Source organism: Schistocerca americana, chromosome 4 (genome assembly GCF_021461395.2).
Source record: "Schistocerca americana isolate TAMUIC-IGC-003095 chromosome 4, iqSchAmer2.1, whole genome shotgun sequence".
Taxonomy (NCBI): domain Eukaryota; kingdom Metazoa; phylum Arthropoda; class Insecta; order Orthoptera; family Acrididae; genus Schistocerca; species Schistocerca americana.
In genome coordinates this window covers 480,960,307-480,979,144 of record NC_060122.1, presented here as the reverse complement: position 1 = coordinate 480,979,144, position 18,838 = coordinate 480,960,307, and the positions used below count along the sequence as shown (strand labels likewise).

The 18,838-nt window shown below is 37.1% G+C and overlaps 1 protein-coding gene across 2 annotated transcripts in view; it reads right to left on the bottom strand.

Annotated features, from left to right (window-relative positions):
- The window catches only part of LOC124612740 (phosphatidylserine synthase 2-like), a 218,050-nt gene that overhangs the window by 137,180 nt on the left and 62,032 nt on the right, over nucleotides 1-18,838 (bottom strand). For both annotated transcript variants that reach the window (XM_047141121.1, XM_047141122.1), the window contains exon 7: nucleotides 387-501. In XM_047141121.1, coding sequence (XP_046997077.1) covers nucleotides 387-501 — 115 coding nt within the window. The remainder of the gene's footprint in view (nucleotides 1-386; nucleotides 502-18,838) is intronic.

Genomic DNA, 18,838 nt, shown 5'->3' with positions numbered 1-18,838 from the left:
AAACTACTTACTAGCTGTAACTTTAAGCTCCTTCTCTCTTTCATCTGAAATGTTTGAACCTGGAAAAATTCATTTATTCTTGCGTATCACACTGAGACTTAATGCTTCCTCCCATTGTAAATCTTATCTTGCATTTCTTTTAAGGCCAGCAATCTTCAGAATTTGTTTGCCTGTTTAATACTAGAGACTCAACATTTCTCCTTTAGAACAGCATGTTTAAGACACTCATGATAAAGACAGCTATTAAATTTCAGCATTTCATCTATACATGAGGTAAAGCATAGCACACTTTTCTGTAATAGTCTCTGTGTCCTACACCAATAATTAGTTTCTCTAATGCTTCTTTATTAACTACTTATAAACTACAACCACTAGCTTTTACTTACCACCAATATTATTCCCAACATTGCAATCCAACGACCAAGACTAGATGTGGCTTTCCAGTCAAAATCAATCCAACTATATGGCCCAAACTGAGCTACAACTCGCATCAGCTTCCCCCTGCAAAGCAAATTTCAAAGGTTGTATTAAAATCCAGACTATGATACATAATGAAATAAAATAAGAAACGCCTAAGATCCTTAAAAATTACATAAATGAAACTTTGAAAAATTGAAAATACATAAAAAAGACAGAGCACATAAAATTCAATGCTAGGAAAAACAGAGAACACATATCTCAGTGAAAGTATGAGGTAAATTAACTACCATACCTGTTCAGTATGATACACAAGTGATCAACACCCCTACACCCCTCTATGGGAACTGGTAAGTTAGTTGTTTCAATTATTTACAATAAAAATACATAACATATGGGATACAAAACCTCTCTTACAAGGATCAGCTATAATAGACACAGTTTACAACAAAGTCTACTTAGAAGAGAATTTCAGAAAAAACTGGCAATGTATTTTGATAATTTGTATGTGGAACATAACTCATACACTGGATTCTGAAAATGTATGAAAATATTATAATATTCTATCAGAACCTTTACCACAAACAAACAAAACTACTATTTTCACTACAACTACATTTACTTAATGTTTTCTGGCGGCAGGTTACAAAGGACTAAATGGGATCAATCATCCACATTTTGCGAACACTTGACTTAAAAACTTTGAATGTGACTTTTTTTCTCCAAATGACATTTGATTGATAACTGTGAATTTTATTTCTGCCCAGAAATATAAAGGCTAAAGAACTGTTACAGAGAAAAAGGCCAAGCAATCACCATATAACAATTAATTCTTTCTTTCTTTTGCTTGTGCCTTTATCCTGCAGTTTTGAAGAGTCGGCATGTTCAGGTTCGGACTTGGCAAGGTTAATGTTAAGGGGTGGCTGGATGAAATTCCTGCCGCCACCCTGAATCCCCGGGATGGAATTAGCGTACCCTAGTTGTCTGCGTCTAGTGTAATCCATGGAATAGTGTGAAAGTGTTCAGATGTCTGCGAGTCACATAACTGAGGTGGGGCATGGGGACCAGCCCAGTATTCACCAAGGAGGATGTGGAAAACTGCCTAAAAACCACATACAGGCTGGCCGGCACACCGGCCCTCACCATTAATCCACCGGGCAGATTCGATCCAGGACCAGCGCGCCTACCTGAGTCCAGGAAGCAGTGCATTAGCGCCCTTGATGGGTCACCACACAACAAGGAATCAAACAAATTTGAGATTGTTTATTCCTGTTGACAAACATGCAAATAAGAGGGGCCACTCAAAGTTTTGGGAGCATAACATAAATTTCTGTTTTCCAGAGTTTCCCATCATATATTCTCAACCCTCTCGCCTTTAAGTTCTATGTACAAGCTGAAATATAACTGACTCAGCTCAGGACTATGTAGTGTACGATGGCTTAGACTAGTGAAGCACAAAATACTTGTGTATTTCCTAATCAGATGCCTGACTCTTCGGAAGTTTGGTATTTTAATGTGCTTTTGGATAGTGATATGACATTTTTTGAGATAAAAGAGAGAATGTTGGCTTTACATAAATGTCCAAATTAATAAAGTAAGGTAAAAATATGTTGGTAGTGGATACTTTATTGTTGAATCACACATAAATGAACAATTAACATATGAAAACAAGGTTATATGAAGAAGACTAGATTGTACACAGCTGAATGCAACAAAAAATTAATGAATATGTGCACATGGCAAATGTAGCAAAACCAATACAGATAAAGCCAAACATAATTTAGTAGATATCATCTTCAATTATTCACCAAAATACAAAGTATATTTTCTTCTGCAGCAGCTGCCATTGGGTGAATGAACTAACTTCCACCATCAAGAGAATTTCTTCTGACCCTGTCTTGAAAGATCTAATTTAATACCATGGCCACAGAGGAAGACGATATCTGAAATACCAGCTGCTCAAGCAGGGTGCATACGTGCCAAGAGAAAAGAATTCTCTGATCTTTCCCAGATTTCCTGGTTGAAAATACACTTTTTCCTGGGTGAAAAGACACTTTTCTCGGGTGAAAGTGCATTTTTCCTGTGTTAGGTGACAATATACTTTACCTCAGAGCTGCAAAACTTATCAGTCCTCTGAACAACAAATGTTTCATGCATTGGCATAGAGATTCCCGGTACTACAGGAAATAAAGTCCAGCATAAAACTATGCATTGTGAAAAGATCTTATGCATTATGAAAGTAAAATATGAATTCCATGCAATACAGCACTGTAGTTTCCAAAGCACTGAAATCAAGATTGCGCTACACGATGTGCCTTTGTTAAACAATCATAGCTCACATCACATGATCCCATAAGCCAATGACAGCAGAGATTCAGAGCTTAGGACATGTGATGTAGTCAGCCAACAGCAACATCAATATTAAGTAGCTTGAACACACAAATAGGAAAAGTTAATAGTTTAAATTAAATACACATGTAGTATTAATATACATACAATATAGGTGCCACCCACCTACTTCCCCCCCCCCCCCCCCCCAAGAACCATGGATCTTGCCACTGGTGAGGAAGCTTGCTTGTCTCAGCGCAGATAGCAGTGCCATAGATGCAACCACAATGCAGGGGTATCTGTTGAGAGGCCAGAGAAAAGTGTGGCTCCTGAAGAGAGGTAGCAGCATTTTCAATAGTTGCAGGGGCAACACTCTAGATGATTGAGTGACATGCTCTTGTAACATCAACCAAAATGGCCTTGCTGTGCTGAATGCAAGGGGAAACTACAGTCATAATATTTTCCAAGGGCATGCAGCTCTACTATATGGTTCAATGATGATGGCATCATCTTGGATAAAATATTCTGGAGGTAAAATAGTAAAATAGTCCCCCATTTGGATCTCTGGGTGGGGACTACTAAGGAGGATGTTCATATTAGGAGAAACAAAACTGGGTTTCTACGGATAGGAGTGCGGAATGTCAGATCCCTCAATTGGGCAATAGGCTAGAAAATTTAAAAAGGGAAATGGATAGGTTACAGCTAGATACAGTGGGAATTAGTGAAGTTCGGTGGCATGAGGACCAGGACTTCTGATCAAGTGAATACAGGGTTATAAATAATAAATCAAATAGGGGTAATGCAGGAGTAGGTTTAATAATGAATAAATAAATAGGAACGCAGATAAGCCATTATGGACAACATAATAAGTGAATGATTGTAGCCAAGATATACACGAAGCCCACACCCACCACAACAGTACAAGTTTATATGCCAAATAGGTCCACAGGTAAGGAGGACATTGAGGAAATGTATGATGAGATAAAAGAAATTGTTCAGATAGTTAAGGGAGATGTAAATTTGATAGTCATGGGGTACCAAAATTCGATAGCAGGAAAAGGAAGAGAAGGAAATGTAGTAGGTGAATATGGACTGGGGAAAGGAACGGTAGAATTTTGCACATAGCATAATTTAGTCATAGCTAACACTTGGTTTAGGAATCTTGAAAGAAGGTTGTAAACATGGACAAAACCTGAGAGACCAGAAGGTTTCAGAAAGATTACTTAATGGCAAGACAGATTTCGGAACAAGGTTTTAAATTGTCCAGGAGCAGACGTGGACTCTGACCACAATTTATTGGTTATGAACTGCAGATTAAAACTGGAGAAACTGAAAAATGAACAAATTTAAGGTGATCGGAGCTGGATAAACTGAAAGAACCAGAGGTTGTAGAGTGTTTCAGAGGGAGCATTAGGGAACGGTTGACTAGAACAGGGGAAAGGAATACAGTAGAAGAAGAATGGGTAGTTTTGAGAGATAAAATAATGAAGGCAGCAGAGGATCAAGTGTACAAAGAGATGAGGGCTAGTAGAAATCATCAGGTAACACAAGAGATATTGAATTTAATCCATAAAAGGATAAAATATAGAAATTCAATAAACGAAGCAGGCGAAAGCGATTACGTATGTCTAAAAAATGAGAGTGACAGGAAGTGCAAAATGCTTAAGCAGGAATGGCTAGAGGACAAATGTAAGGATGTAGAAGCATGTATCACTTGGTGTAAGATAGTTGTTTCCTACAGGAAAATTAACGAGGCTTTTGGAGAAAAGAGAACCACTAGTATGAATACCCAGACCTAAGATGGTAAAGCAGTCCTAAGCAAAGAAGGGAAGGTCTAAAGGTGGAAGGAGTATATACAGAGTCTATACAAGGGAGATGTACTTGAGGGCAATATTATGGAAATAGAAGAGGACTTAGATGAAGATTAGAAGGGAGATATGATACTGCGTGAAGCATTTGACAAAGCACTGGAAGACTTAAATCGAAACAAAATTCCATTAGAAAAATTCCATTAGTTGACAAAATTCCATTAGAAATACTGACAGCCATGGGAGAGCCAGTCCTGACAAAACTCTACCATCTGGTGAGCAAGACATATGAGATAGGCAAAATACCCTCAGACTTCAAGAAGAATATAATTATTCCAATCCCAAAGAAAGCAGGTGTTGACAGGTGTGAAAATTACCAAACTATCAGTTTAATGATTAATGGAAAATCTCACGTAAAGATGTGAAACAAATACTAACAAAGAGATAGAGGGGCTGGCTAGTACTTACCTCAGCTCAGTACAGCCGATAGAGACACAAAACAGAACAGAAAATTTACGTTCTTAGCCTTCAGAACTTTGTTCCTTCATCAGGGAGGAGAGAGGGGAAAGAAAGGGAAGAAGGGAAAGCGGATTCAGTTACTCACAACCCAGGTTATGAAGCAACTGGGACTTGAAAACAGGGAGGGTAGCAAGGATGGAGGCATGGTTGTCAGAGGGAAGCCAAAGATATTCTACTGTAAGTACTGTGCCAGCTTCAAACCAGAGAGGATGAATACAGAAGTAACGAGGTATATAGTATAAAGATAAACACAACTATGTAGGATGAAAAGATGTGTGAATGGCTAAAGAGGAAAGGAAAAGAGGAGAAGACTGAAGAGTGAATGGGTGTGAGGTTGTTTAATGTAGGTTCAGTCCAGGGGGATGGCGGGATGAAAGGATGTGTTGGAGTGCAAGTTCCCATCTCCGCACTTCCGAGGGACTGGTGTTGGGTGGGAGAAGCCAAATGGCACAGTTTAGACAAGAAGAAAAAAGAAGCATTTGAAATGTGATGCTACAGAAGAATGCTGAAGATCGGATGGGTAGATCATATAACTAATGAGGAGGTACTGACGAACTGGGGGAAAAAGAAATTTGTGGCACGGTTGGTAGGACACATTCTGAGGCCTCAAGGGATCACTAATTTAGTAAATTTAGTACTGGAGGGATGTGTGGGGGGTTAAAACTGTAGAGGTAGATCAAGAGACGAATAGATTAAGCAGATTCAGTAGGATGTAGGTTGCAGTTAGTTACCTGGAGACTAGCATGGAGAGCTGCATCAAACCGGTCTTTGGACTGAAGACCACAACAACATAGTATAACTACAAGGAAAACTAATCTTTCACATATATTATTTGTCTTTTTTAGTACGTATTATCCTTTACAACATGTCAAATACAAATGTGCCAGTAAAAGTTTAAATAATGGCATAAATGAGTAGGCTTCTGGGCCCAAAATTTTTCTTAGTGGCTGGTCCTCAAAGTGGTAAGTTTCAGCATAGGAATCACACAGCCAACTGGTTACAAATTACTGTCTGGTACAATGACCTAGGTTTCGACACCTCAAAGGATGTCTTCATCAGAATGAAATTTTAAGAAACCTTATAAAATAATGAATAGAAAATTAAGTTTGACACTATTACTTGGGTCATCCACAAAGTAAGTTCTGTTTCTATTTCATTCTGCAGCAGTGCTACGATCGCAGTTACGAGCATGTGCAGCAGTCACTCTGACTAAAGGAGAAGACATGTACGCCATTTTCAGATCGCTGCTGCTGACATGTGCTTTGTAGTGCTTCTTTATGTCAGCCGTAATTGAAAAAGCCGCCACGTGTGAAATCAGATCTGTGATTCATTTTCTAAATGCAAAGAAAGTTAAACCAAAGGAAATTCACTGGCAAATCTGCGACGATTACGGACAAAATGAGACTGTTCAACAAAGGACATGATCAAGTGCATGATGAAGAACAAAGTGGATGCCCGTCTGTGATTACTGATGAACTGGGACATGTTTGATCATCCTCCATACAGCCTGGACCTCGCTCCTAGCGATTTTTCTCTCTTCTTACACCTAAAATCTGTCCTTCAAACAATGGAAAATCCAGGATGGAATGTGACAAAAGCTATGATTGTGTGAATCTTTTTATTGTGCCTATCACGGCTCTGCATCTCCCCTTCTCACATAAAATCTGGCCTTGGTGGTCAACATTTCAACGATGATGAAGAGCTGAAAGAACTTGTTACCACATTGTTGAATACACAGGTGGCAACCTTCTATGAAGAAGGCACACAAAAACTTGTGCCATACTATGACAAGTGCCTACAAAATTTTGGAAGCTTTGTGAAAAGCAGTTTAACAGTTGTAGATTTTTGTACAATAAATATTTTTTCTGTATCTGTACACTTTTGTTTTATATAACCAAATGGAACTTACTTTGTGGACATACCTCGTACTAACCAAGATGACAATTTTCATGGCATACAAAAGTTACTTACATAAAATTATATCACGTGAAAGCAGTGGCCAAAGTTTTGAGCGCATATGCTCGAGTCAAAAATTTAAATTAAACGCGTCCAAGTCTTTGGCATATATGCCTTGCTAGGAACATCGGACTGATCAGCCCAATGGCTTACAGTGCTGCCATGAAAGTAATATAAATTGCGCTGCCTATCGGGTGCAGACAGTGAAATGTGCCCATTTGAGACATTATAATAGAAATAACTGAATTAAAAAACAGTTAATTACGAAAACAAAATACTGCTTTTCAAAGCAGTCGAGCAAATGAAGTATAACAGAGCCATACAGAAATTACTATTATGTAAAACACAGGACATTAAAGAATATTTATACAAGCTGCTGCACAATCAAAGAAATATATGCATGAATGTAACTTTAGTAGCATACATCTACGAGATTTGAAGAAAAAGATGATTTGGGAGTAGACGCAGGAAACCATAGTAAAAGATAAAGCGATCACAATTACGCAACTGGTGTATTAGACCCACTGAAAAAATTTTAGTTACGTAATTGTAACTGTTCACTGAGGATGCGGCCATCGTTCTTAGAAATATGCTTGAAAATCTCCAGCTCTTCGAGTATGTCGAGCCTATAACCTTTCTTTTCCCTAAAAAGACACGTTTCTGTTCAGCCAATTTCTTTACCTTTGTCATGAGACAAGCTTAATGTAGAGATGAATTTAATAAAAACTATTGCAGTTAAAAATGACTGTGACCTCTCGTTAGTTAAAAAGATCTTCGAAGTTAAAACGGATGCTAAAGTGAATTCTTTAGGCATCAGTGCTGTTTCTGACAATAACAAGCACAAAAAAAGTTTTTTCTATCCATTTTAGGCCCTATTTCCTATAGAATGCAAAGTTACCCTTTCCACTAACAATAACTTGCAAAAATATCTTATTCACAATCTCAAGCCCACAGTTGCTACTATACACAGTTCAGGGATTTATGAAATCACTTGTGATATTGTCCTGTTAATTATATATGACAAACTGGACGATCTTTCAGCATCAGGTACAAGGAACATTTATTGGGGACAAGAGGTACTAATCTACATCATTCCACTTTTGCTGATCATCTGTTAATTTCCGGCCACAAACTGAAAAGTGCTGAAGAAATTTCTATTTTGCATACATAAAGGAAAGGTCATAGGCTATATGCACTTGAAGAGGTGGAGATTTTCAAGCCTATTTCCAAGAACGATGGGCTTGTCCTCAATGAATAGTTACAACTATGTAACAAAATTTTTTTCCATGGCTTTAATACACTACTTGCAGAATTTTGATTCCTTTATTTTTTTTACTATGGTTTCCCACCTATAATTCCAAAACATCTTTTTCTTCAAATCTCATAGATGTATGCTGCTAAAGTTAACTTCATGCAGATATTTCTTGGATTGTGCAGCTGTTTGTATAAATATTCATTAATGTCCTGTGTTTTACATAATGGTAATTTCTGTATAGCCTAACAGATGGCTCTGTTATACTTAATTTACTTGACTCCTTTGTATTTACAAAAGTACTTTAAGCTCTCTTACTTTGTATTTTGTTTTTATAATTAAGTGTTGCTTAATTCAATTACTTCTATTACAATGTCTCAAATGGGCACATTTCACTGTCAACGCCAGATAGGCGGTGCAGCTTGTATTGCTTTTGTGACAGCAATGTAAGCCACTGGGTTGATCAGTCTGATGATGTTCCTAGCAAGGCATCAATGCCAAAGAATTGCACATGTTTAATTTTTGATCTAACCATATCTGTTCAAAACTTTCACCACTGCTTCCTCACAATGCAATTTTATGTAAATAACCTTTTATGCCACGAAAATTGTCATCTTGGTTAGTAATTTTGTCAAGCTTAATTTTCTATGTACTGTTTTATAGGATTTCTTAAAATTTCATTCTGATAAAGACATTCCTAGAGGTGTCAAAATCTACGTCAATGTTATTTACAACTGGTTGGCCATGTGATTCCTATCCTGAAACTTATATACGGTTGCTGAGAGACAGCCATGTTTAAAACTGTAAGTGATAAGTTTTGAATGACTGTCGAACACTCTGTGGTTTAAGAAATTCACTGAACACACTCACATGTAACATAATTCATTCTGTACAAAAGAAAATTTATTTTGAAAGTAATTCCCGCAAACCACCATTCACAATGTTTTCCTGTGACCTGTTCAAACTGTAAACAGTTCAGCTATCATATTAATCGAAAACAGTTTGTTGTATTGCACAGTCTTTGCCCTAATGCCTTTGACACATTTTCCTGTCAGCAGACACTTTTGTGTGTACTTTCTTTTGTTGTTGTAAATGGTGTTTTATTTTGGTATTATTCTCTCATTTATGCTTTATTGCTGCAGTATTATTCTGCACTTTCATGCTAAAGTAAAATTTTTTGTGAACTGTCAGTTCTCACCAGTCACAATTACAAAAATTTAAATGAAAACTAAAACAATGAAAAATTCCTGGAATTCAACAAATTCCTGGGTTTCTCCCGGATGAAAAAATTTCCACACTTCTCTTGGATTTCCCTGGGCATATACACCCTGTCAAGACTTGGATTTTCATTCTAACTGCTGAGCCTTTAGAAAAGTAACACTGTTCAGGAAGACACTGGATGCTCAAGTTTTTCCATAACAACTTCTATCACACTACTTAGCACATCCAATTCTTAATAGAGGATTTTCTTATTCCATTTCCATATGTGTCCTCTTTGCACAGCAACTAACGATGATACCTGACCTGCCCTCATAATACAAGTGTATTAAAAAAATATACAACTTTCAATACAGTATGCCAGTCATTACGATGTGCTTTCTGGTGGTGCCTCCAGCAGCAAGTTTTCAGCACATTCCACTGCCTTCACTTATTTTTAAGCTGCAGACATTGAAGTAAGTGTCTACACATACCTAAAGGAAAATTCAGTTGAAATAATAATAATAATAATAATAATAACAGGAGAAAAAGTGGTTGACCAGTACTGCTGAAACGAAATGATGTGATCATATGACATTATTGGGCACGAGATGTCATCTGGAGTTGCTCGTCTGCCTACTGCAACACTTTTAAATCTGACACCACTTTGGTGACTTATGAATTGGTGGTGATGAAATGATGATGAGAACAGTACAACACCCAGTCCCCAAGCAGATAAAATCACTGACCAGACATGGAATCGAACTCAGGGCCACTACACGGTAGAGAGCCAGGCTGACCACTAAGCAGCTGCTAATACACACATTTAAAAGTGAAAACGCAAATCCTAAATAACAGAATTACTAGTCCTTTTCTTCGGATGGAAAGATGAGTTTGTTGAGGAAGGTTAGAAAGAAGCAGCACGCCACTTACATCCCTGAATGAGAGTGATCCACCTGTCGCGAGTATGAGGAGAAACAATGAGTGTTGATGAAAATGATGAAAAAAAGGTTTATAGCAACATTTAAATTACTTAGAAATAAAAAATACATGAAAGGTTCGGTGAGCTGCAAACCTACAAGCAGTTCAAGTATTTACAGGTGATAGAACAATAGTCAGTGAGGACCTGTGACTTGGACAAGCTTCCACATCAATAGATAGCTAAACAATGGAAAATAGAGGATGGAATGCAACAATATCATGAGAAGGAAAGTTGCCACTCATCACATAGCCGAGATGCTGAGTCGCAGATAGACACAACAAAAAGACTCTCACAATTAAAGCTTTCGGCAAATGGCCTTCACCAACAACAGACATATTTGCGCGCGCACACACACACACACACACACACACACAAACTAACCTTACATCTGCACAAGGAACTGCAGTCCACCATCCAAAAACTGATCCCGACCTTATAACCCTACCTACAGACAAAGGCGCCACCACTGTTGTTTTGACCCGCAAGGATTATCTGGTGGAAGGACTCTGCCAGATGTCAGATACTTCTACCTACAAACCTTGGCACAGTGACCCCATTCCATTAATCCAGCAGGATCTCCAGTCACTACTCAAATCCTTAGGCCCAACCCAGAACCTCTCTCCGGAGTCTATCTGTCTACTCACCCCTACCACTCCCTGCACTCCTACTTCTACATCCTTCATGAAGTCCATAAACCTAACCACCCAGGACGCCCCATGGTGGCCGATTACTGTGCCACCCCCCCCCCCCCCCCCCTCTGAGAGAATCTCTGCTCTCACAGACCAACATCTTCAACCTATTACCCAGAACCTAGCCCCCTATATAAAAGATACCAAGCATTTCCTCCACCGACCCTCCACACTTCCTGTCCCTTTACCACTCAGAGCCCTGCTCGTCACTATTGATGCCACCTCCCTGTACACTAACATTCCTAATTCCCATGGTCTTACCACTATTGAACACCATCTTTCCCAACGCCCTATGGACACCAAACCAACAATTTCCTTCCGAGTCGCCATGACCAACTATATCCTTACCCACAATTATTTCTCCTCTGAAGGCATTACCCACAAACAAATCTGGGGTACAGCTATGGGCACCCATATGGCACCATCCTATGCCAACCTATTCATGAGCCATCTAGACCAATCCTTCAAAAAAAAAAAAAAACAGAATCCTAAACACTTCACTTGATTCAGATTCACTGATGACATCTTTGCTATCTGGATTGAAGGTGAGGACACACTATCCATTTTCCTCCAGCACTTCAACTACTACTCCCCCCCCCCCCCCATTTGCTTCACCTGGTCCTACTCAACACCTCAAAGATGGCTACATCAGTACATCCATCCATATCAAACGTACTAACCACCAGCAATATCTCCACTTAGATAGCTGCCATCCGTTCCATACCAAGAAGTCCCTTCCGTACAACCCAGCTGCTCATGGTTGTCGCATCAGCAGTGACGAGCAGTCCCTCTCAAAATATACCGAGGATCTCACCGAAGCCTTCACTGACTGTAATTATCATCCCAACCTACAAAAACAAATATCCCGTGCCTTATCTTTAAAGTCTCGCACTAACCCCCCCCCCCCCAAGTCCTACCGTCTGGACATAGAGCAGCATTCCCCTTGTAACTCCATACCACCCGGGACTGGTGCATCTGAATTACATTCTCCACCAGGGTTTCAAATATCTCTCGTCATGCCCTGAAATGAGTAATGTCTTGCCCACTATCCTTCCCACCCCTCCCACATCCAAAACAAGAACAAGATTTTCGCGGAAATAATCAACAAAATAGAGAACATTTTAGGGATCAAAATCACGGAAATTTTGATAGAGATCAGTACAATAGAAACTACCAACAATCAGGTAATGTTTGGCATAGGAATGGGAACAGAAATGTTGATCAGAGACATTGGCAGAACCACAATCAGCAGTTCAAACAGGAACCAGTTGTAATTCAGGAAATAAAAAACGAGCAGACGCCCCCTTGAAGGTCCGCAAGGTTGAGGCAGAAGGTGAGCATGATGAAAGGACCAATGAATGTGACTATCATAAACCCAAACATGACAGTTCCAAACCTAAGCTATCACATGAGGTTATTAGTTGTTACTTATTGAAAAAATTTCAGGAGGAAAATAATGATGATATTGATAAAGATAAAATTTTCAGTAAACAAGAACGTACAGTAGATAAAAGTAATTGTGATTCATTTAATTTGACAGGGTTTTACACTTGGGCAGAAAAGAACAACACTTTGTCAGATGATGTAATTTGTAGTAGTTCAGAGATGTGTGAGAATGAAAGAGAGAATGCATGCTGTGAGAATGAAAATATTGGTGAAAGGGATCTGGTAACTTTAGAAAGGGGAAATAATATTTTAGGGGATAATTTGAATGTGTACGACCTGAATATGTATAATGATAATGATGTTGATGATAAAGTTGATAATGATGGTAATGGTATTGATGATGATGTTGAGGAAAGGTGTTTCATTAGCTTAAATAGGGAGTTGGGTATACACATGGTTGAAAATGGATTAAATAGTGAGAATATTATAGAAATTCCCAGGGATGTTACCAGGATGAATAAGGCTCGCAAGCAGGGTGTATGTGAAAGTGTGAATTTTGATGTTGTTGGTAAGGAATCTGACTACACAGATAATGATGACACATGTATAACTTCTAGCCTAAGTGAAACATTTACAGATACTAATGACACACACACATTTCTTATGAATCTATGGCTGAACAGTAAACTATTTCTTTTGACAAGAACTTTAGGAAGATGCTTATTAATGTATGTGAAACTATATGTCCTGAGTGGTGGAAAAAGATGAGATATTTTATTTTTGAAAAGCTGAAGGATAAGTACTTCAATAGTATACAATGTGATTTGGATGAAAATTCTTGGCTATTCGAGATAATAGAGAGTACTAATGACAATTTTGTATCTTGTGCAAATTTTATAACTGTGACAAATAATACATGTAATGATATACCATATGATTCTGATAAGTATAGGTTTGGGGGAATTGAAAGTGATTTATTACATGAGGATACAGGTTCTGAGAAAAGTGATCAGTTTTGCAGTCCTTATATAAAAGTTCAAATTGGGTCATGGATTGGTAAATGTTTAATTGATACAGGAAGTGAGATCTCAGGAATATCTGAAAGGTTAAGCAAGAAATTGAAAGTGGGGAAAGATTATGTTGAAATGCCAGTTGTTGGGGTAAAGATAAAAGGTGCTACTGGGAAGAGCAATAAATTGGTAAAAAGCCAGGCTTTAGTGACATTTTTAATTGAAGGCAAGTTGTTCACACACGGATGTTTTGTAATTCAGGAATTTAATGAAGATTTTCTTTTGGGTATGAATTGGATAGTAAAAGTAAATACAGCATTTGATTGGGTTGGAAGAAAACTTTTGATGGAAACTAGTGAAAGGGAATACATTCAGAAAATTTTTGTGAACACACTTGGTGATCAGAGTAATGGAAATTTTGACAGTATCAATTTACTAAAAGAAAATAGATTGGAGAATATTGAAATTCATAGATTTGATACTGATGAAGTTGAATTTGGGAATTTTGTAAATTTGAAAATTTCAGAAACACAAAATTTATCTGGGGAGCAAAAACAACAGTTAGAAAATCTGCTGTGGGAATACAGTGATGTTTTCAGTGACATACCTGGTAGGGTAAAGGGTTATCAGTGTGAGCTTCAGGTAAAACCTCATGAACCATTTTTCATAAAACCATACAGTATTGCAATATCAAAAAGACCTGCTGTTGAGAAAGAGCTGAAAAAGATGGAAGGATGTAATATAATAGAAAGGAGTATCAGTGCATATAATAATCCTCTAGTAGTAGTTTCGAAAAAAGATGGTGGAGTAAGATTGGTTTTGGACTCTAGACACTTAAACAAAATTTTGTTCAGACAGACAGACCATCCCAAAAATATTGATGAGTTACTCTATAAACATACTGATATAAAATATATGTCAAGTTTGGATCTAACTTCGGGTTTTCATCGGGTACCACTTTCTGTTAATTCTAGAAAATATACTGCTTTCTTGTACAATGGTAATAGTTACCAATATTGTGTTGTGCCATTTGGGTCAAATTCTTCTGTTTCCGAATTTATAAGAGCTTTGGATCATGTACTGGGGCAAAGAACTTGCATCTAAACTGATAATTTATGTAGATGACATTTTTGTTACAGGGCAAAATTGGGAGGAACATTTTTTGATTTTGAAGTCAGTTTGTGAAAAACTTAGAAAAGGGAGGATGACATTGATATTAGAGAAATGTAAGTTTGCAGTTTCTGAATTAAAATTTTTGGGTCATGTTGTCACAGACAAGGGAATTTTGGCAGATCCAGAAAAAATTAAAGCAATTTCAGAAATTCCTGTTCCTAAGACTATAAAACAATTAAAGTCGTTCTTTGGGTTATGCGGTTATTACCGAAAACATGTAAGTGATCAGAGTCTGAATGCACCATGTTTAAGTCAGTTACTTAAGAAAAACACTGTTCGGGTTTGGGATAAAAGTTGTCAGGAAGAGTTTGATAAAATTAAGCAAGAGTTGAGGATGCAACACTTATTACACAGACCTGATTTTAATGTACCATTTTGCTTGAACACTGATAGCAGTAATTATGGGCTTGGAGCAGAGTTATTTCAAGAAAGAGTAGAGAATGGAGTTAAGATACATTGTACCATAGCATTTGCAAGCAGAATGTTGCTCAAGCATGAGAAAAATTATACAGTCACAGAGAAGTAACTTTTGGCAATTCATTGGGCTTTTACAAAATTTAGAATTTACCTTATTGGACATAAAACCATAGTATTTTCGGATCACATAGCTTTGAGTTACTTACAAGAGTGCAAATTACACCTCAGTAGATTGACCAGATGGGCAATATTTCTGCAACAGTTTGACTTTGAAATCAAGCACATAAAAGGTTCTGAGAATGTAGTAGCTGATTCACTTTCAAGGTTACCAATTGGGGGAGAAAAGGAGATTTTTGAAAAAGAGGAGGAAAAGCAATTTAAAAGTAGATACCTGAAAGGGGTGGAAAATGAGAAAACAATTAGAACTATGTGTAACAAAATTAGGAAAAATCAAAATTTAGATCAAAGTTGGAAATTAATCAAAGAATGTTTAGGCAAGAAGGGGTATGAGAAACTTGATAAATTTTACAAATTACATAACGGGATTTTATTTCGGAGAACAGGTGTAGATTCTGATAATTGGAAACTGTGTTGGCCAGAGGCAGATGCAGAAACGCTGATTATTTACATACATGAAAGTTTTGGTCATTGTGGGGTACAGAAGCACATTCAAAAGATACAAGAAAACGTTTATTTTTACAATATTGGAAAGAAGGTAAGAAAAGAATTGGCAACTTGTGACAAATGTCAGAGAGTTAAAGTGAGCAATCAAAGACGTGGTGGAGACATGCAAAACATTATTCCGAAAAAACCTTTAGATCTTATCGCTGTGGACTTATATGGAATGTTACCAAAGAGTAAAGGTGGTCACTGTTACATATTTGTTATGGTAGATGTATTTTCAAAATTAATTAAACTATATCCAGTGAAAAAAGCTACTAGCCATGAAATTATAATAAAAATTGAAAGAGATTATTTTGCACAGGTGGGAAAACCAAAAGCTACCGTATTTACTCGAATCTAAGCCGCACTTTTTTTCCGGTTTTTGTAATCCAAAAAACCACCTGCGGCTTAGAATCAAGTGCAAAGTAAGCGGAAGTTCTGAAAAATGTTGGTAGGTGCCGCCACAACTAACTTCTGCCGTCAAATATATGTAGCACTACGCAGGCATGCTTTGCATGCACAAAGCTAAATACTGGCGCCAAAACCTCTGCGTCAGTAAATAAATTAAAAAAGAAAGTTGGAAGACGAGCTTTTTTTCTCCGCCACGAGTTTCAACCACTGCATTTTCATACATTATCCAACGAACTAAATACAAATTCCGTTTTGTTCATCTTCGAATGCAGCAGCATTTCAATGTACTACGAAAATCTGACTGGCAAGACTGTTTGGGATGTTTGTCAATATGGCCAACTCTACATTCTGATTTCTGAATTTTTTTTCTACCTGTGAGAAGAGATGGTTGCTAATAGGAACTATTATGAATTGTGAATCACATGCAGTATTCTCTTTACCATAAGAATAATACGAATATAAACATTTTGCCATGTATTCTTTCATGTTTGCTGCTATCTCATTTAAATCCTGTCTGCCTAATAAACTACGAAACTAGAGTGAGACAACAGCAAAGGCGGAAGAATATAAATATCATGTCATGTTTATATTCGTATTATTCTTATGCCTAATAGTGATACAGTCAGAAATGAAGCACAGCAATTGACTAGATTTTTAAATCTAAGATGACTCTAAGTTCTGTGCAGAATTTAATGTACTAAAGAGGCGTCTGCAAAGATTTTAAAATGGAGAAAAATTTCCGCTAAACTCTCATTCAGAACATCTTCTATCATATGCAGTCTATTATTTGGTTCTTGTTGATCATTATAAAAGAAAGCAGTATTGTAAGTAACAGCAAATAGCAGTCTCTTGCCATTGTTTCGCCAATAAGACGATTCCTTTAAAAAAAAAAAGCGGCGGTAGCATGCACAAGAGCAAGCCATGCCGCGAGCGGCGACAGGTCGTAAACACTCATTATCAGCATGCGACAAACAATGCATGACACAGCACAGTAATGCATTTTCAGCTTAGAGTGACGTAAACACCTATAACAAAGAGAACGGCACTTATCAGATCAAAGAAAAATAAGCAATCAATTCAAACCAGACGAAGCACGCGAAAAAGGAAGGGTACCCGTATAAATACAGACGGAGCGCCTGACGCATAGCAATGGCTACCTGGTAAAGCTAACTGCTAAGCTTACGACTCAAACCAAACAACTGTAGCTGTATTGTCATTCATTCGACCTAAATTGTGTTTCATATTACAATGGACCAACTTTGTTTCGATTTGGAGGTGCGGCCTAAAACTTTTCTCTCCCCTTGAATTTAGAGTCTCAAATTTCAGGTGCGGCTTAGATTCGGGAAATTTTTTTTTCCTTGATTTCGAGTTTCATTTCTCAGGTGTGGCTTAGACTCGAGTGTGGCTTAGATTTGAGTAAATACGGTATATTATCAGATAATGGTTCACAGTTCACCTCTAAAATTTGGAAAAAGTTTATTGAAAGATCAAAATTGAAGCATATACTTATATCTGTTTATTCTCCATCCACCAATCCTGCAGAAAGATATATGAGGGAAATTGGGAGACTTTGTAGAACCTATTGTAGCCATAAACATCCAACCTGGTTTGAGCACATTCGAAATTTTGAAGATATTATGAATAGCCTACAACATAGTTCCACAGGATTTTCACCGTATGAGATTATGTTTAATATCAGACCTCCAAATCTTATATCAGAACTTATTGACTTTCCTAAATGTACACCTTTAACTATGCAAGAGAGAGAAGATATTGTCAGGGAAACTATGAGGGAACAAGGGGAAAAGAGGAATAAAAGACATAACAATAGGGTAAAATTAACCACTTTCAAAATTGGGGATCTTGTTCTGGTCAAATCTCATGAAAAATCAAGAATGTTACCTTCAGAAATTAAAAAATTCTTTGATATCTATATTGGACCCTTTGAAATCATAGAAAATCCACACACTAATGCTTATCATTTGGTGTACTCTAAGTCAAAGAAATAATTTGGTCTCAGGAATGTTGTCTCTTTGAAACTATATAAACAGAAATCATAATTTCAAAATTTAAATAACCTATTATCATGTAAAACAAAAGTCCTCCACTGGAATATGCTTGTTAGAACAAAAACTACCTGTACAACCAAGTATGTATATTTGCATGTATAAATTAATAATTTGAAGTCACATGTTAATTGAAACTGATGAAAAAACACTGTTGTAACAAAGAATGAGAGAAAGATTTATTTTTACTTTTTTACAAAAAAAGTCTCCATAGTGAGCATTTCTGAATTTTTCTATTTTTTTGGAAGATAAGTCTTCCCTGTGGGTGAAGGCATGCATGTGAGGACATGCATGCAAAGGTATAAGTTTCAAAACCAATTTTAGATAAAGCCTCATGATATATGAGCAATTTATTGTTCTTTGTACTGATGTTGTGGGGAGCGAAAGTACTCTTCACAAGAATGTGACTTGTAGTAATATTGTAGTAGAGAGGCAAATGTACATAAATAATTGCAAAATAAATAAATCAATAAATAAATACAAAATAAAAAACATGAGTAAAAAATATATATAAAAAATTTAAAAAGAAAATCATAAGCAAAAAAATATACAAACCAAAAAAAA